We start from the raw sequence: 19,346 nt of genomic DNA, 5'->3' as shown, positions 1-19,346 counted from the left end.
GCAGGCAGCTAATAATGTACATTTGTCAGTTCACTACTTCAACAGTGTTCCAGAAAACAGTACTCCTGGCCATGACACATCAGGGCTGCTTTCTATGGTTTGTCATTTGAATGGCTTTCTGGGAAAAGAACATTGCAGCAGTTCTGTTTTAACTAACCTTTTTTGTGTCTGGGCCTATAAATATGAGATGTCTTTCCACTACCAAGCCATATCTAACGGTGACTTGAACTAGAATGAAGTGGACATGAACAAAAACGGAGATTTCACTCAACAGGTAAGGAACTGACAGAATGATTTCTGAGCAGGTAAGCTGATATAAAATACTTTTGCACCTGCTTCAAGATTTTAATCAAGCAAATACTTTGTTGTGCTTTATACACAATTTTCTTCACATGTATGTGTTGTGTGTGGTCTAATTCTGCAGCAGACACAGATCAACTGAAACAGTTACTGCCTTAGAAAGCAAGTCTAGCTCATTTTACCTTCTCATGTCTTTCTTTAAAGAGATTATCAAAAGTAACAGAAATAGTTATCAAAAATTTATTAATAGTGATCAAATATTAATTCCATTAATATTTGTAGAAAATCAGATTGGCTTCATTAATATGAATGGAACCACTACTGTTTGTTGAATAGAGACTGACTGAAATTAGAAAGTGACACTTTTGAGTCATTCTACTGAGCTGGGTGAAGTTGCAGATGCTCAGTTTTCATATAAGTGCTTTTCAAAGCTGATTTTCGTCTAAGCACTACAATGAATACTTTCAATAAAGTTAAAAATACCTGTTATTTTGGGTAGAGTCCAAAAGATCTCTTTCTGAAAAACATGAAGTATAAATGTTCAATTAAAAATGCTAGAAAGATATAACATAGCTTAGAAGTAATGGTGCAGACTTCCTAAGGCTACTAGAAATTTTCATCAGGATGAAGAAATGGATACTTTTTATGCCAGAGATACACCTGCTCTGAGTCACTGGCTGCTTCCTAGACCATCTTTGTATATGAAATGAGTCACAGAAATTAGACATAAAAGTCTTGTAGATCATTAAGTCCATTTCCTTGCAAATATCTTCCAGATGAAGAATCAGTCATGTGTTAAATGGACCCTGTTACTACATCTCATTTGCACTGCTGCAAGTTGGAGATGACACCACCAGTGTTCTTTTTGGTCCAAAATGATCTTCATTTTGAGATTCTATCTCACTTAAGGGAATTTTTTTTATGTGGTGCAGGTGGCATAGTCCAAAGGAACTACTTTTAAATAACTTTGCCACAAGGACTATGCTGCCTTGAAACAGTTAGAGAATCAGTGACCTTAAGTAAAACTACTAATTGCATGTATAGTATGAAGTCTTTGGATAGGAACAGCAGACAAAGGCAGAAGTCAGATGTAAAAATAAGTGAGCTAAATTCATTCAATTTATTTTCCCATGAAGAACATTAATAATCTTGAGCATATTTACAAGTTTCAAAGCAGGAAGGAAACTGCCTCTGCTCCTAATGTTACTGTCATCTTCCTGTAACCTATGGTAAGATTGTGCTTCTCTAACTGCAAAATAATCACACATATCTAATATTTATGCACTTGAAGGTCCTTCACTGTGAAGTTTCTGTAGTAGTAAATCACTCCCTGAGAACCACTTCATCAAGCAGGGTCACTGAGAGAGAAATTAGTTATAGCAAAATCTTGATGATGTGCTGTAATCTTCTCATCTCTAGCTTACAAACCAGCAGCATTTGCATATAGTAGCGCACACTATTTGCTCACTACAAGCAAAAAGCTAGAATCCCTCTGTATGCCCACAGTAACTTCCTGAAAATGCCTGGGATGTTCCCTGTGTTTCCCTCTAAGTCCATGGGCCAAATTCCCTTCTGGTATAAATCTGAGTAGCTCCAGCAGCTCTAGAGAAGCTACAGTAATTCCCAGCAGTAGAAAATTAGTTCCAGCTGCTTGTGCTCCTTCACTGCCTCATTGCTGGGACGCAGCTGGGCAACCCTTTCTATCTGCCAGGAGAAGAGACAGAGAAAAAACTTGGACATGGGCATACTTGTTTTATGCACACTATTGTGTAAATTCTTAAGGAACCCCTCTCTTTAAGACTTGACTTTTAGATTTGCTACCACATAAAAACATTAGTTAAACCTGACCATGCCAAACAGAAGAAGCTGTAAATGGTAACCTGGTAGCAGTCCAAGTGGTTCAGAGAAAATTCCTCAGCATTTCAAAGTTGGTTTACTTTTGAAAGTAATCTCGAAAAATGCTCAAATAATGTGAATAAGGCAATTGTTGACATCATTTGAAGAAGAGCTTATGATTTTTTAAGACTGGAAATTAGTCTGGAAACAGTTCATTTCACTTTATCAAATCTGATTTTTGTGATAGAAAAATCCAAGTGAAGCAGTTTAAATAAATAACACATTCAAATGACCTTATGGTTTTTTTTCACTTTCGTTTTTAGCATATGTATTTCTTTGTTTTCCACAATTTTCTAAATCTTAGCACATTTTCATGTCTTGATGGCCTTTGCAAAATGAATCTTTTATTCTTGAAAAATATTTATTAAGAACTGAGGAAGATCATCACAATTTCACCTCCTAACACTCATTAAATATTGGCTAAAATTTGTTAATAATCTGAAAGAAAAGTGAAAACAAAGGTGTGATTAATACTGCAGTGCAGTTTACTGAGTAGCTGCATCATTTCTTTGGATAGCCAGTAGCAGGCACATTAGTTATCTTGTTGATTATATATGTACAGAAAAGCTACTACTAGAGTTGCACTGTTTCCTCTTCCACTTTCCTTCTGCGTCAGTTTATCCACAGTTATGCAGGAAATCTTTTAAAACATATTCCTTTCCTCAATTCTTCCTTTCAAATGCTATAGTGTGAGTTCCTTTTTCTCATTTTTCTGTCTCTGTTCATCAATACATTGCTCAGATAAATTTATAAACCCCAGTAGTATTTGCATCTTTGCCTAAGGAAGAAAAAGTAGGAAAAACAGAATTTTCCTTTTGCAACGTCTGACTTTGTCCCACAGTACACTGCAGATATATTTTGAATCATTTATAAAATCCTTTTGAGGCAAATGTTCAATAATTGTCTTGGACTTTCACCTGTTCCACACACCAGAAGTCTCTGCACTTATTATTCCTCCCAAAGATGACACTTCACATTTCCAAATGTTCTTGGTCTACAGATTGGCAGGTTACAGATGAACTGCCTGTTGACAGCTCTGCATTTCATGATACAGTTAATGTTCCACTTCAGTGCTTGTACAAAGCTTAGAAGGGAATGCACACTGATTAAGATCAATTGTTTTAGATGTATGGCTTTTGCATTGCCACAAGATATTAAATGTCTATCAGCTGTGAAAGCCTGAAAGCATGCCAGAAGTGGCAGGTAGTTGGTTTAAGTAGAGCTAGAAATCTTATCTGCAAAGGGCTGAAATATCTCTTGCTTGTACTATCCTGTATTCTCTCCACTTCCTACCTGCCCTTATCATATGGGAGCAGAACAGCAGGATATTGTCTTGTTCTCATTATTTGGCATGGTTCCCTAACACACCGCTGTAATACATGAGCATATCCCTGAGGCACTGTCTGTAATGTAAGGACATTTTCTTGTTGTTGGTCACAAACATCCAGACTCTTATGCACTCAGAGCAATGGAATAGATATCTAATAAATACAAGTAAAGCTGTTATTTGCATGAGTTGAAATTGTCCATAACAGGAATTGATGTTTATTCCACCCTAGTCTTCCTGCCTGTTCTAGGACTTGCACTGGTCCACCTTCACCAAAATGGAAACCTTCCCAGCAGCAAATCTCCCAGACCAAGGGGATCAGCACAAGTTACAGTGTTGGAGCAAAAAGGCCTAATGGAAGTCAGGACTTGTGGAGAACCAATACCTATCAGTGACAGTTCATAACAGATACATCTTTTAGAAAATGTAAATTTTAATTTGTTGCATAATGCAGCATACACTGCATAAATTTTGGACCTTGTATTTCTGGCAAGAATAAATGAATCACCACTTGAGTGTACACTAACTTTGAAAGAGAAATAAATTTCAAAAGTTTCAAGGCTTTTTACTGAGCATGCCAGTAAATATTTGAAAACAAATGAAAACAGAATGATACTGAAATAAACGATGGCTAAAAAAACTTCTGTGTAGCTTTAGGATATCCTGTTACTGTTGCTATGCAGCAAAAAATGTAGGAGCATTTCACAGAATTGTAGGGGTTGGAAGGGACCTCCAGAGATCATCGAGTCCAACCCCCATTTGGTAATGACATTAAAAATAATTAGAACTTTTACCGTGTTAATGCCATGACTACTACTTTTTCCTTTCTACCCAGCATGATTCCATGAAATTAAGTCATGATCACTCTCCAGCTCACTTGTACTGTAGCTCTTTCAAGATGCTACTTTACTTAATTATCCTGTCTTCTGTAAAACAAACTTCTATAAATAATAAATTAAGGAGAAAATTCTTAGGTCATATTTCCCAGGTGCTTCCCACACTGTACTGGACTTTTTCTGACGACACCCACATAAACTGCCAGACAGTAAGGCTATTTTGTGGCTCATGCTTCTAGAACCATAGAATCATATAATCCTCAGAGCTGGAAAGGATCTTTAAAGGTCATCGCAATCTGACTCACCTGCAATGAACAGGGACATCCACAGCTAGATCAGGTTACTCAGAACCTGGTCCAGCCTGGCATTGAAAATCTCCAGGGACAGCACTCTGTATTGAGTATCTCAGGTAAAGCGTAGATTAGTGTAGATACAGTGTTCTCTGTGAAAATGTAAGAGATTTTTTTTCTTTAAAAGTAAAAATGATCGTGTTTTTTAGAACAATAAGTGCAATATCCCTTTCCTATGACAAATATCCGATAATAAAATTGCAGCACCATAGCCTCCACTTCTGTAGAGAAAACAAACCCTTTGCAGAGTAGAATAGGTACATTTGTTATTAGAATTTTGTTAAGAATAAAATTTTCCATCTCTATTCAGAAAGAATTTGTTTTGGTAAAGATTATAATGTGGGCCTGCTACCTTGTGTTCATCAAAGGGCAGGTTTCTGATGTTCTGAGTTTGTTACATGAACTACTCTTTGTTTGACTCAAGATGTAAGTAATATGCAAAATGATGCATTAATCTTCAGTCATTATGTTGAATAATTTTTCAAAGATCTGTTAGAGGAACAACTGGCGAAAATTGAGTCTACCATTTAAACTGTCAATAATGATCTTTAAGCACAGAATACAGGAATGCATTATAGGGCAGAAATGCAGATACTGTGGTCATGGTACTGGTTTCTGAAGAAAACAAATGACTTTTGAAGACTTCATGAAGAAGAAATCTGAAAATTTTAATGCTAGCATCCTCGGCCACAAAGGATGCTTCTTTAAATATTTTTCATTAATTAATTTGAAACTCAGCCTTTTCATGATAGTTCTCATAGCATCTTTCCTTTCAGAAAAATCATTTTATTTATCTTGAAATTGAATTAGATACCTCTTTTATTTTAAAATTATTTGGATTTATCCATTTGGCAGTTGGTATTTTTCCAGCTTCACTCACGGTCTTGTATAACTAATAGAGATGTTAAAATGCTCAGTTATAAGCAGCTCTTGTCTGCTTTGTTATTCATAAATGTTTCTTCACTATATTTAAGTTTTGTAATGTCCTTACTAGAGAGCTAGCTGTTACCTGCTTTCTGCACCAGCAGGAGTGCCCTGGTGAGCTCTGAAAGAAGCTGTAAATAAAACACATTGCAGAGATTCAGAGCAAGGGCGAGAGAGGAAAGAAATATTTCTGCAAGCTCTGTTTTAAGAAACAAGTTCTATGCCTTGTTGAGTGGGATAATGATGGAAAATACCATAATGGGTAAAGAATAACAGAGTAAAATGGTGATATTAATGATTATAATGGAAGCCTCATAGCGGTTTCCTTCCATATACATATCAGATGCTGCTTCCTTTTCTTCTAAATGTTTTTGTCTGCCACTAGAATGGTCTATTGTCTTACCTAGACAGGCATTCTGCTTTTGTGCTGATCATTTTTTCTTCTGGAAATTCACAAAATGTAGAGTGTGCAGATTATTCCTTTGTGGAAAGGGTAAAGAATAGTCTGATACAGCGAATACCTCTTTGTTTCTCAGTGATTTTACAGCTCTCAATTCCAGCCTGACCCAAGCAAGCCAAGAACTTTTGGCAATGTTGCTGAGTTTTAAATACATGCTTGAGAATGTATTCATGACAATTTGTGATCAGTATGGAGTGATTTCCTTGTTGGTTAAACAGTACCACAGAACCATAATTATGACATCAGAAGATGGAGAATTTGATCCCTACCCTGATATTTTGGGAAATAATTAATCATTTTTTTAAATCAAATTGATATTAAAATCTTTGCTATTTCTTATTTTCTATCCTTTGTTCTTTACCTTGTCATCAGCAGATTAATCATACTAATGGAGAAACAATTCAGGCCCATACTGATATTCATTGGGATAATACAAACATATTCTTTCTACTTCCTCATTGCACCATCTCTATTTTTTTTTTTACATCTATTTCACAATCTGCTCCCAGCACTAAATCACATAAATGGAAAAAAAAAAAAAAAAAAAAAAAAAAAAAAAAAAAAAAAAAGTAAATATAATCTCTTATTTCTTTCCTGCTTACACTTCTAAACATGGATTTGCTCATTTGACTACTGCCATGGGAGTTTGGTTATTTAGCCAAATTAGATTGCCAAATTCATTTAAAAATAATTTATTTTCAGCTTTCACTTCCCATTCTTACAAGAATTGGTACTGTTCCATGTTTTAGGGCAATACACTTCCTCTATCAAAAAATAACAACAAACAAACAATTTTAACATACATAAGAATAAACATAGGTGTGATCATTACAGATACTTTTTTTCCTCACATTTAAAGAGCACATTTGCTTGACAAATGGCGTCACACTATGTGTATTAACTGAAATCTATTAAATCTGCCTGAAAATTAAATTATAAAGGTACTTTCACCAGCTTTATTCTAAAATTAAGAAAAAGAATTCAGCAAGAAAATCTTACCCAAATAGTCTAATCTGAGTGTAGTTAAGTATTCAGAGATCTCTATTAGCAAGAAGTCCTGGAAGTGCTACAAAGTAAAAGCAGCTGGCGGTATTACTCCCTTTCTCTGTTCAGTTTCGTTCATGCATATTATTTGGCTGTATATTTTATTGCTGGTTACAGAAAACAGCTGGAATTGGCAATGATGAAGTTGATGGCAACAATATATGTAGTTTCAGAAAGAAAAAGGGAATCAAAAGTACCACAAAGCAGTCTCCTCTATTAGAAAATGAGAAGATTGAGCCATCTCTCACCTCAAAAATCCCAGATTGTCATCCTCTTCAAGGAACCACTGTTATTTCAGAACCACCACTGCATCATTCTCTTCAAAACCTGACTAATTTTCCTTTGGTAGAAAACCACAGAGGGGACAGAGGCAGTTCCCATTTTGGCAGCAACGTGAAAGAAGACATGTCTGGGGAAATATATGACATCCCAGAAAATGTTGACAGTGGGAAAATAGCAATAGAAAAAATGCAGGAGGGGACAGAAACGTCAGGTACAACAAAACTTACCATGGCTGTACAATCCACCAGCAATACAGAGAAAGTTGAATGCACAGAGACAGTGTGTGAAGAAGAGGACAGTGAGAAGACAGAGCATAAACAAGAGGTCTGGGGCAGCATGGATGAAGAAAACAGCAAGTTTCATATGACAAAGATGGGTTCCCTGGAGAGCACTGCAACCACACGAGGGAGTGACACTGCAGTATCTTTGGCACCTGGCATTTCTAAACAAACTCTACAAGAGCTAAAAAAACTTATGAGTGAAGGCCCTCTGCCTGTCCATGGGCCAAATTACAGAGGTGGGTCAAGTGGCACTGTTAGTCAACAAAACTTGAAGCCCGTGGAGAAAAGAGCTGAAAAACCAGGCAGGCCATTTGAGATGCTTAGTCTCCATTTTGGAAAAGAGAATCAAAAGTACCACAATTTTCGCAAGGAGGAAGCAGGGCACCAGAGCAAACCTCTGCTGGTCCTCAGCTCTGCAGGTTCTGACCAGCCACAACCAGCAGGAGGCGAGGTGGATCAGCCATTCCTGAAACAACCAGAAACTTCCATGAGTGCCGAAAGTTCTGCTCCTGAGATTATGTTTGACTCTTCTGAAGGCAACTCTGGTAAGGATATTTAACCATCACCTGCTGTACTATTAAAGAATATGTTTCTATTGTTTCATGTGGTTTTGTGATGTTGCAAAATTTAGTCAGAACTAGAGCAGAAGAAAATCAACACTTGTGTGATAGGGATGGATCAGAAGTTGTACCCTACATCTATGCTGCATTTTTTTTTTTTAATTTAAGTAAGGCTTTTACAAAGCCAAGCTGCCAAAGAGTTCCATGCATAAGTGGTTACTTCTTATTCACTAAAACTGAGACATTTCCTCATTTAAACTGAGCACAGGCAACATTTCCAAAAGGTCTGCTAGGCAGTGTAGAACTCTGAAGTTACTTGGCCTTCTTGAAATTTCCTTTTCAACACTGACAGAAGAGAAAATAGGCCCTATGTGAGAGAGGTGTTTTCAGTTATTAGCCCTATTAGAGGACTAGAATGCAAAATATCTAATATGAAAATGACGCAGAAAATCCTCTTCATGATGTTCAATAAGTTCATTTTGGAAGTGTTTATAGAGTAAATTAATTGTTACTAATAGGCTGTGTTTTCTTTGAATAGTAAAAACTAGACTTCTAGACTAGCTGGGTCAACAAATTGAAAGCTAAAGCTATAATAATGTGATGAACTTAAGCAATTAGTTGCTTTGTATCTATTCCAGGAAGGACAATAAAACCCATAAAAAATAGCCAGTTGAGCACATATCAGGTTAATAAATTTCTGGGAGCATCAGATAATATTATAAGTTTTTCAGGGTATGTGTGATGCTCTCTGATCTATTTCAGTGATACAAGAAATATGAATATTTTATCTTCATTAATAAGATATTTTGTCAATCATTAGCTATACAACAGAATGCAAGAGAATATTAATACACAATAATATTAAGTTATCCTGCTGTCTTGTTCTGCTTTCAGATGGTGGAAGTGTGGCTGTGGGTAATCTATAAAGAATCTGAACGTATACCTAATTTTGTTAGCTACAGAACAGTTTTTGACATATCGTGTTAACAGGTTTGAACAAATTCAGGCAACATATCCGTGAATGGTTGTACATCAAAACTAATTCACGGAACTGAATGAGAAATTAACAGATCTGAAAAAATACTTTGTATTCAAACCTCTCTCTCTTAGAGTATGCAGCTCAGAGGATTATTTCTTAGACTGCTCTGCATGTTGTTACCTTAGAAGGTCATTTTTTTGTTCCTGTTCTGCTGAAAGGCTAGCAAAATTCATTGCCAAATTTAGATTAACACTGTTTTCTCATTTACTGTCTTCGAAGCCAGAAAATATATTTTAAAATACAGGAATAACTATTCTTCATTATGACACCATTTAAAAATTATAAGGAATTGAAGAGATTAATTGCAGATTCCACAGGGAGATTTCATCCAGATTTTAGCCACTTAAAGTGTCTAATCCAAGCTCATTTCTTTATCAGTAGAGAAAGGTAGGAATTCTGTCTTCAAAGAGGTAGTTAGAGGTTTTTGAGAAATTGGCCTCTGGAGTTTGGCTTCTCTTTCTACCCAATGGAGAGGAAGTCTACATGTTAGCTTAGATTATTTGCCTTGCTGATTTGAAATGCTGGAAGCAACCTGGATTTATTCTTATTCTCTGTCACTGGTGATAACAACTGTAGGAGATCTATATATGAAAGCTAACTTTGAGGGGAGATGGGGTAAAACTGTTTTTTCTTATCTAAAACAAACTCAACAATAAAAATTTTGGAATCTCAGAGCTTTGGATTACACTTGACTTTTACTTAACAAGTTGTACAGTGTTGGGTACAATTTCATATTTCCTCTAGCAAATGGAAGTACAATCTTTGTGTAGAAGTAATAACAGAAATGGGTTTTGAAACAACTTCATTGCATATGCTTAGTAGCTTAAATGAAGAGTAGAAAGCTTTGGATAAAATTCTGCTATCTTGAATGAGTCTTTGCCCTAATAATAAATTAATCAATTAATTTTGATAAGACATTGATAAAATACTATCCTAAACATTGTATTTACTGAAGGGCCTGAGCAAAAGTCTTGGATCTAAGCATGAATTGACACTGAATATACCTAAAATACAACTCCTCATATATAGCAAATTTTCAGATATCTAATCTTAATGATATTTAGGGGCAGACAGCCCCTGTGTTGCCACCAGTTCCATGGCAACAAAGCATAGTAGAATATTAGTGGGAAAGTTCAACCTTTACTGCCATACTATCAACATCCACCTCTGCCATCATGGGCCAGCATAATAAAATAGGAGGCATTGCTTTCAAGCAGCCCTCATATAATCTGTTCTGTTCTTGGAGCTTACCTAAAGTGAAAAAACAAAGCCATGCTATTCCATCATGTACATTCTTTATGCCCCATCTGCAGTTAATATATATTATTTTACATTTAATTTTTTACATTTTGAACTCAGACATAGCACGGGATGAAGCTCAGCTTCTTTCTAAACCTCAATTGTCCCTATTTTTTGTTGAGCAAACCATCATATTTTTTGCCTTTTTCTTTCCTTTTCCTTTTGAGTTAACCTATATAATCCTTGCTAATTTTATTTATTTATTTATTTATTTATTTGCCTCACAGGCTCAAAATCCAAATATTTTTCTTTAAAGTAAATCAGAAGTCCTAAATCCTTTATCTTTCATACTGATAGCTGAAATCTCTTCTTGCTATATGACTATATGTTTTATACTTATGATTACTTACTTTATGATATACTTTTTTTTTTCTTGGATCAGTACAACATAAGATCCTATATTTCTTCTCCATTATGTCCCCTTTTATGTAAGATTCAACTCACCTGGTGGTAAGCCAGTCATCCTGCAAAGGTATATTCAGACAGTAATTCTTCCTTACTAGTAGAGATACCCATTTTCTTTCTAGTAACACTGCAGTGTGGCCAGAATATTTAGTTTAGACCTAATATAACTGAAATGGATTCTCTACTATTTCTCTGCAGCTACCTCTCCTTCTACAATGTACTAAAGAAGAGTTTAATCTACCTTGAACATTGTGCAAAGGCTTATTTTCCCTAAATAATTTTGCATTCCATTTCATATGGTGCTCTCACTCATATTTATATTATTATTTGTATATGTTATAGATTTTTGGAGTAGTATTTGTAGTTTTGCATTGTTCATATATATTTTTAAATGTGTAGATAATTGATATATATTAATAACTAGTTTGTAGTAATTAGAAAACAAACACAAGTGATACCAATTGCTTCTCAGTGGTAACTTACATGGAAAAAGCAGATAGAACCATAGAACAGATAGAAAAACAGAGAAATAAACATTAAATGTTTTCCTGTGTACTATTGATTTGATATAACTAGAAACTATGACATACATACAGAAATTTTCTTTATAAAAGAAGTCCAGTCTGGATTTAAAAATCAATTTTAAAATGAAAATCTGAACCCAAATTTGAGAATTTTGTGAAACTAATATATATGTTTCTGTTAGTAGAGTTTATGAATTGAAAATGAAGATGTCTTTATTTCTAAAGTCCCAGGGAAACAATTACACTTGCGAACACAGTTCTCCCTCATGAGAGTGTAAGACTGTTAGATTGTGTATCTATGTCTGCTACATTTGCCTAACATTTATTTGTTTTCTACCTTATCTTCAGTAGGTGATGCTCTAGATGAAGTTTGTATGAATTGGGAAAAGTCAAAGTGCTTGGTTTCCTAACTACTCTTTTCCAAACTTTCTCCATTACTAGGCTGCAAGGACTTAGTCTAGCCCAATTTAAATTAAAATACTGATATTAATTTTAACTTCATTATCTGAAAAGATCCATCACTAATTATAACAAGTCAAACCTGAAAATACAACTCTTACTTCTTCAGTTAATTCTTTTGGTTTTCTTAATGTTGTTTAACACATATCACCTTTAGAATTTTTGTATTAATTTATGACATTTCATATAATATAATTATGTAGTAATGCATTTATTGAAATAACAATAACCTTAGCTTGCAGACAATGCACATATAACTTAAAAAAATTACTTACCTCGTTAGATATTTAAATAACATATATCAGTATCTTTGCATTTTGAAATGAATTAATCTATCATTATTATGAATGTATATCACACTTATTTTTCACTTTGAAATTACTATAAAGTTATTTATATTTCCTAGGAACACTGATTTACAGGATTATTTGGGTTAAAGTTGTTTTTCATAAATTATGTGGAGATTTTTTCCTGAAAAAATGTGTGCTCAGAAGATGTAAGTAATAAATGCAACTTTTCTTCTTCATAAGAAATATCTGCAAGTCTTATATCCAAGGATGACAGTCAAATATTACTTTGAGTAATATGAAAACATTAAGACCTACCTGTGACAGAACTGTAAACCCTGAATGAGAAAGGGAATTATGTACCATCTTTGCACAGGAAATTACACTTGTAGAATAAAGGCTTTAGCACTACTTATACAGCCAGAAAACTCAGGCTTCTTACCCTGGAGCTGAAGATGCCACTTGTAATCCATAGGAAGATCCTCAGAATCTCTTTGAGCTCTGTGCATCTGATCAGTAGCCACAGTTTATTATCTGCTAATAGACTGCTGCTCGATGCTCAGATTCACAAGGAGATCAAATCTGCCAATTATCAGTAAATATTTGTTGTATGTTGTAGAACAAAATGGGATGACTGAAGTAGGATTCAAGTCCTCCTTTCCTGGATGACATGCATAAATTAATGTCAATTTACATATATTCCCTGCTCACTGATTGTGTCTTGTGAGCATCTGTAACAGTGTGAGTGTTGCACAAAATTGAACAGGACTTCCTTATTCAATGTATATCTCTTTAAGGACACAGTGCCCCAGTGCTTTTGAGGACAGAGAAAAAAGTTGTTTCCATAAGCAGCTCACAGCTGAAGCAGATGACAGGAAAGAGAGAAGGTGTCTGTGACAATTTTTGTTTTCTTGGTTTTACTTATTTGATTTATGCTGTTTTTCCTTTGACTTTTATATTTACTTAAACTTTTGTTTTTGCTTTCACTTGTTACTTATTCCTCGGGGAGCAATGTTATTACTTAATGTCTCCTCACTTTTTAGTATCCTAGCAACCTCCTTGCCATCTGAAGCTGAAGATTGGGACAGCAGCATTCAGAGCTTCCACAAAATCTATGACTGTGGAAGTTTGCTGCCTTCTGAAGGAATGGTCAGACAGCTTTGTGCTGGGCCATTTTGCTGGACTCCTTGCAGCTTTGTAGCTGGGACTCCTAGCTGTCCCAGTGGAAAGATGAAAAAGATCTGTCTGCTGTCTTCTGCTAAAGGAGTTTTACCCCATTTGTGGTAATTTGATACTGGTGAGATTAGGAGTGTTCCTTCTATCAGCGATGTAACTTTTGACTTTCACTTGAAGGCTGATGATAAGTGGCAGCTGTTCCTGATTTACTGTTGGTCTGAATGATTTTAAAAAATTCGTCTAGTCATATTCTCAGTTTCCATGGAAGAATGGAGGACTTTCCTCCTACAAAGGAAGAAATATTTTATTTTAAAATATTGATATCATATTTTTTGTCTTTGGTTTAGTTAGTTTATGGTAATAAATATAAATTAATATTTTATATAGTTTAACTTGAATAGTAATAATACATAGATATGCAAAAGAAAACAGGCTCAGAGATCAAGAGGTTTGTGAAAAAAGTTACTATTCTTAGATCTCTAAAGAAAAGAAGTGGAATTCTGAAAACCAAAATAAAAACAAAACAAACAAACAAACAAAAAAAAAACATAGAACCATGACAACAGATTTAGTAGATAAATATTCTTTTTATTATATTTCATTATCCGTGCACTTTTTAAAGAGTTTAAAGGAACAATTAATTAAGGAACAATTGAATTAAATCAATTTTCAGTGGGAAAAGATTATCCAGTTGCTATTTGTGCTCTTAAGCTCACCCAATAAGCACACCGAGGTATTCCTCAGAAATCCCTGGCTTCAGTGCTTGATAGCCCTGTGTTTTCTTATCGAAGAAACATTCGAGTTACAGACTATTCCCAAAAATACAGGATTTTGTATGGATTCTCAGGAAAAAAACAACAAACCTGTATATTTACAGAAATGTTGTGTGATCCATATATTTTTCTTAGTTTTATTTTTACACTCTGCACTAGTTTGCTACTACTGTACTTTTTAGAACAGCCTGTATTGCAGCGTTCATTATTTTTTTTGATATGAACATTTCTCTTCACTTATAGCATCCAGCAGAGAACCTGATATAAACGGCCTCGGAATTCCAAGCCTCCTTCACCTGTTCTCTCACATTGAATTTATTAAGCAGCAGATGGCCAGGGACAGCATACAATTCGTCAGATTTGAATCAATAGACCTCCATGGTGTGTCAAGATCAAAGAATGTTCCTTCTCGCTTTTTTCATGTAAGTGTTTTCGTTTCTAGGTACACCTAGTGTTTTCATTGCTCTGTCCTTTATATATTTTATATATATGTATATATATATATATATTTTTTTTTTTTTCCTAGTGCAAGTAGAATCTCAAACTTAGAACAAATTATCTGCTTCTTTCACTTGTTATTCTTCCCAAAGAATGTGGACATTTTTTCATCACTGTAATCATCTATCCCTTGGTTTCTCAAAAATGATAATCCAATTAAATAGGGCCAGTAGTTTCTCCTCTTTGCACTTCTAGTAAACTCTTCTCTTAATCTTTTCAAGTTCTACACAATTATAAAGATTTAGATTTATTGGATATCATAAAATCCAATGAGAAAATTGTAACCACTAACAAAAAGAAAATGAGTAAATTAAAATGTCTTTAGCTATTAGAAATGTTATAGTTGTCAATCAGGTGAGAAATATGATTCAGTAGCAGAATTTTCTATACTGATGATTCATTCCTTCATTCATTTTTAGAGGAGCCATTATTTATAGTTTTAACTATTTCAACAGTATTCCACTTGGTTAGGAAATATTTTATCAGCTCTGAGCTTTCCCTTTTTTACGTTCATTCTGTATCCTCTGTTCCCTTTCCCATGGAAGGATAAAGGTAAAATGTAAATGTGAGCCAATTTTCTCTCGACAGCCACGTAATTGCAGCTTTCATCATCCAGTGGTTTTGTTTTAAGTTGTACAGGCGCTTCCTTGGAGATGTCCTATTTACATTTCATCTATGTAAGTGGAAGTTCTCTGTTTAAAGAGAGAAGATAGAACTAGGAGTTTATCCCATTTGCTACCTAAGAGGGGAGCACTGAATAATTTCTCACTTGTATGTTTTGTTTTTTGTTTGATTGTTCTTTTTTCTTCTCCAACTCAATAAAACCAGAAAGTGAGAATTTTTGGTTTAATTTTGCATTTGAAAAATGGTGAGGCAAGTGTTATCTCATCTAAAGAAAAGTGGCAGCCTGACTTTCATCATGAGTCTTTTATGGTCACTTAGCTCTCTGTAAAACAAATGCTCAGAGAATGCTAAAGCCTCATAAAGTAACTATAAAGAAAAGTTTGGCTGCAAAGTTTGCACGTAACTGATGATTCCCATAGTTGTACGAAAAATAAGGAAAAACAAAAAAAAGGAATACTAAGTGTTGAACATTTTTTTCTACATCTCTGAATGGGAATTAAAAGAACAATCATCAGGATATTTGATGCCAGAATTTTCATACAAATTTTGTACAAGATTGTCCCACTTCATAGCGATACAGTTATTGGTCAGTATCTTCCACTTTAACGATTGCTGTTCTTTAGGTGTTCTTTTATGAAAAATACTACTGTTTTTGCTATAAATCAGACTTTTATAAATTTTACTTGCATAGAAATACCATTCAGTTATTTTCTCATTCTGTAATTTGTCATTCTGCTCTGTGTTTAGGAAAAAGCAATTCATGGTGTTGCCATGCCCAGAAGCTATCTTGAACTGACCCTGAATCCTAAGGATAATGAAATAGATTATATAAATGCAACCAATTTTAATTGTGACATAATCCTGAATCCTGATTTATCAACATTTCGAATTCTACCCTGGACTGAGCAGACAGCTAGAGTGATATGTGATTCCTTCACTGTACTGGGCAACCCTCTAATGACCTCACCTAGGCACATTGCCAAGAAGCAGCTGAGAGAGCTTCAGGACAACGGCTTCTCTCTACACTCTGCCTTCACTTATGAATTTTGTATTTATGGCATTACTGAGGTTGTAAATTCAAAGACAATATCCTTTCCTGCAGCAACGATACTAAATAACCATGACCAGACATTCATTCAGGAGCTCATTGAAGGAATGTATTGTACTGGGGCCAACATTGAAAGCTTTTCTTCTTCTAGTGGGCCTGGACAAATGGAGATCACTTTTCATCCAGCATTTGGCATAGATGCTGCTGACAGTGCCTTCACATTTAGAACAGGCATTAAAGAGGTGGCTAAGAAGTATAGCTACATAGCTAGCTTTTTCTCAGAATCAGGATTCTATAATTCAGGTGCTCTCTCACATAGTCTGTGGGATCTGAATGGGCAGAAGAATTTGTTTTCTGCTGGTTATGGAGCTGAGGAGCTCACAGATATTGGAAAAAATTGGCTATCTGGTCTCTTGGCACACTCAGCAGCTATTAGCTGCTTGATGGCTCCTACCACCAGCTGCCGTAAGCCTTATTCCAAATACAGCAAAGAATCAAAAGAGACTGTAAGTGCAAAATGGGCATATAATGATAACAGCTGTGCCTTTAATGTCAAATGTCATGGTGGAAAAGGCACTCGCATAGAGAATAAATTAAGTTCTGCTACAGCAAACCCCTACTTGGTACTTGCAGCTACTATTGCTGCAGGTCTAGATGGAGTAAAGAGGGGACTTAGGTATGATGATACATCCCTGGAAGAAAACCACATATCTGGTCTGAAACCTTCATCCGTCCCTCTGAAGCTAGAAGATGCTCTTGTGGCACTTGAAAAAGATTCATGCATTAAGGAAGCATTAGGTGAAACTTTCATCAATTATTTCATTGCCATGAAACATTATGAATTAGAAACTGAAGAAATGGATAGTGAAAGGAATAAATGCCTGGGGTATTTTATTTAGAGGAAGCACACTTCTGTACTGATGCTGTGTAAACGCATATACTGTAGACAAATATCTTGAAATTAGTAAATATATTTTAAAATGTTTCAATGCTTTATTTATTGCATTTCCTTCTTTGCAGAGTAAATGGCAATTTCATTTTATAGTCTGTACATTCTTCAAAGTAGAAAACTGATACTCATGAAAAGATATTGACAGGCTTTTAGAATACTAGTTTTCATTTTAAGTGAACAGGCCTGCTGGTAGAAAGTAGAAAAGAGAAGGTGAAATGGAAAAGAGCTTCTATTTTGCTGCACAAAAAGCTCTTCAGGGGCTCTGTGAACATATTTATTTACCAAGTCATTTCTTCTATTTCTGGTTGTTTCTCATTCTTCACAAGATCTTGGCAGAAAAAACTCAAAAATACTTTCTTTGATCATAATGTTTCCTTACCTTTCTTCTTGTTTAGTCCCAACAGTTGCACATTCAGTAGCTATTCCTTCTTCTTCATCTTGGCAAGATGTGTTGATGACCATCACTGCATGAATCTTATATATTAAAAGGATAAGATTTTTACATTAAAGCAGACACACCGGCTAAACAAAACTGTACCAGAAATTGCTACGGACATGTGTTAAACTTCTGTAAATGTAATAATCTTAACAACTTTAAAGTTTGTATAGAAGCTGATCCTGATATGGAAGCACATTTCCACACAGGAGTTTGCAAAATCATATTTCTGATCTATATATATTTCATATTATTTTTTCTATAAAATAAAGCAGATTAAATAAAACATAAGTGATCTTGCCTTTCCTAGAGAGATCCAGAAATACCATGTAAAACTGAGAGAAGTTCTTTCAATTATTTTGTAACTTAGATACCTAAATCAGTCACAATACTATTTGAAATAGAAAATTGACTAGTTTCCTAAAAATGGAATTTTTCAATGTGACAAAAATAAGATAATTCCAGCTCTGTGGGCTAGCATCAAGAATATTTCTTTCAAAATAAACAGTTATGACTTTTTGAAGTTGTTTGCATCCTTGAACAATTTTTCATGCATTTGCTTCAGAAGGGCAAGGAGAAAAGATGACCACTTTGTACTGCTCAATTGAAATCAATAACCATTGAGTGATGTGCTGTTAACATTTCATCACTTAAAGTATTGTCTGGAAATACCATTCACTATTCTGCAGGTCCAAGATCAATGTCTCAAACACCACAGTTTGGTAATTTAAACTTGTGCAGTGTTTTAAATTGGAAAAAAAAATAAATTATGATGACATTTAAAACCTCTAGCTTTGCATAAGGTAGTGCTCATTTCCCAGGATGCTACAGTCAGGTGCTCTGCATGAGAAATTTCTGTTATTAATAAAGCATCTTTTAATCTTTGCAGCTTTAATCAGACTATGTACTTACATATTCACTGACAAAGTGGTACTGCTTTTGACACTGTGTAATGTCATGACTACTGTTTCTACATATTGGTTTGAGCCAGGCTTTGGTTCCATGCCATGCAGAAGAATTACAAGGAACATTGGTCTAAACTCCTAAGCTTTTAAAATAGTTAAAGTATTAAAGATGACTTTTTACAATATCAGCATGATAAAGCCATTATGGTAGTTGGCAAATCAAAAATATGTTAAATAAATATTTGCTAGGCTAGCTATGCTTTTTAATAAATACAATTAATAATTAAGTGAATAATTAAGTTCATTAAGTGAACATCCACAGGATAATGAATCAATAGGATTGACATTTAGAAAACCTTTGGAGTCACCACCATACTTTTAACTAGTGGGTATTTGTAGAATCTTGTAACCCCTAATTACAATTTGTCTTGATCTATTTTGTGATGTAGTGTCAGAAAAATTACATAAAATCTACGGATTCCTCCATACAGTACCATGAATTTGAAAGTGGCATTCATCTAACTATGCTTCAGGTTTTGTAAGATACGAAAACAAAATTTAATTTAGTAATTAACATTTCTCCTGTATGTCAAACTGCTGACACCATCCACACAAGTGAATCTTCAGTCTTCTTTCAGGCTCCAGCCAGAGGGCAGCAGTG

The 19,346-nt window shown here is 34.8% G+C and overlaps 1 protein-coding gene across 1 annotated transcript; it reads left to right on the top strand.

Moving 5' to 3' along the window:
- Window positions 1-244: 244 nt before the first annotated feature.
- On the top strand, window positions 245-18,299 carry LGSN (lengsin, lens protein with glutamine synthetase domain). The gene is made up of 4 exons (XM_052680231.1): window positions 245-274; window positions 7,255-8,245; window positions 14,466-14,644; window positions 16,092-18,299. Exons 1-4 carry the CDS (start codon window positions 245-247, stop codon window positions 17,289-17,291), a joined length of 2,400 nt encoding a protein of 799 aa, XP_052536191.1. The 3' UTR covers window positions 17,292-18,299.
- Window positions 18,300-19,346: the final 1,047 nt, after the last annotated feature.

This window comes from Tympanuchus pallidicinctus, unplaced genomic scaffold (assembly GCF_026119805.1).
Source record: "Tympanuchus pallidicinctus isolate F22 unplaced genomic scaffold, pur_lepc_1.0 scaffold1, whole genome shotgun sequence".
NCBI lineage: Eukaryota > Metazoa > Chordata > Aves > Galliformes > Phasianidae > Tympanuchus > Tympanuchus pallidicinctus.
This window is presented reverse-complemented; position numbering and strand designations above follow the sequence as displayed.

Excerpts from the sequence above, each read along its gene's own strand:
- LGSN (XM_052680231.1), top strand. The coding sequence starts at position 245 with ATGAACAAAAACGGAGATTTCACTCAACAG. Across the intron at positions 8,246-14,465 it reads CTCTTCTGAAGGCAACTCTG|CATCCAGCAGAGAACCTGAT; the intron begins GTAAGGATATTT and ends CTTCACTTATAG. Across the intron at positions 14,645-16,091 it reads TTCCTTCTCGCTTTTTTCAT|GAAAAAGCAATTCATGGTGT; the intron begins GTAAGTGTTTTC and ends CTCTGTGTTTAG.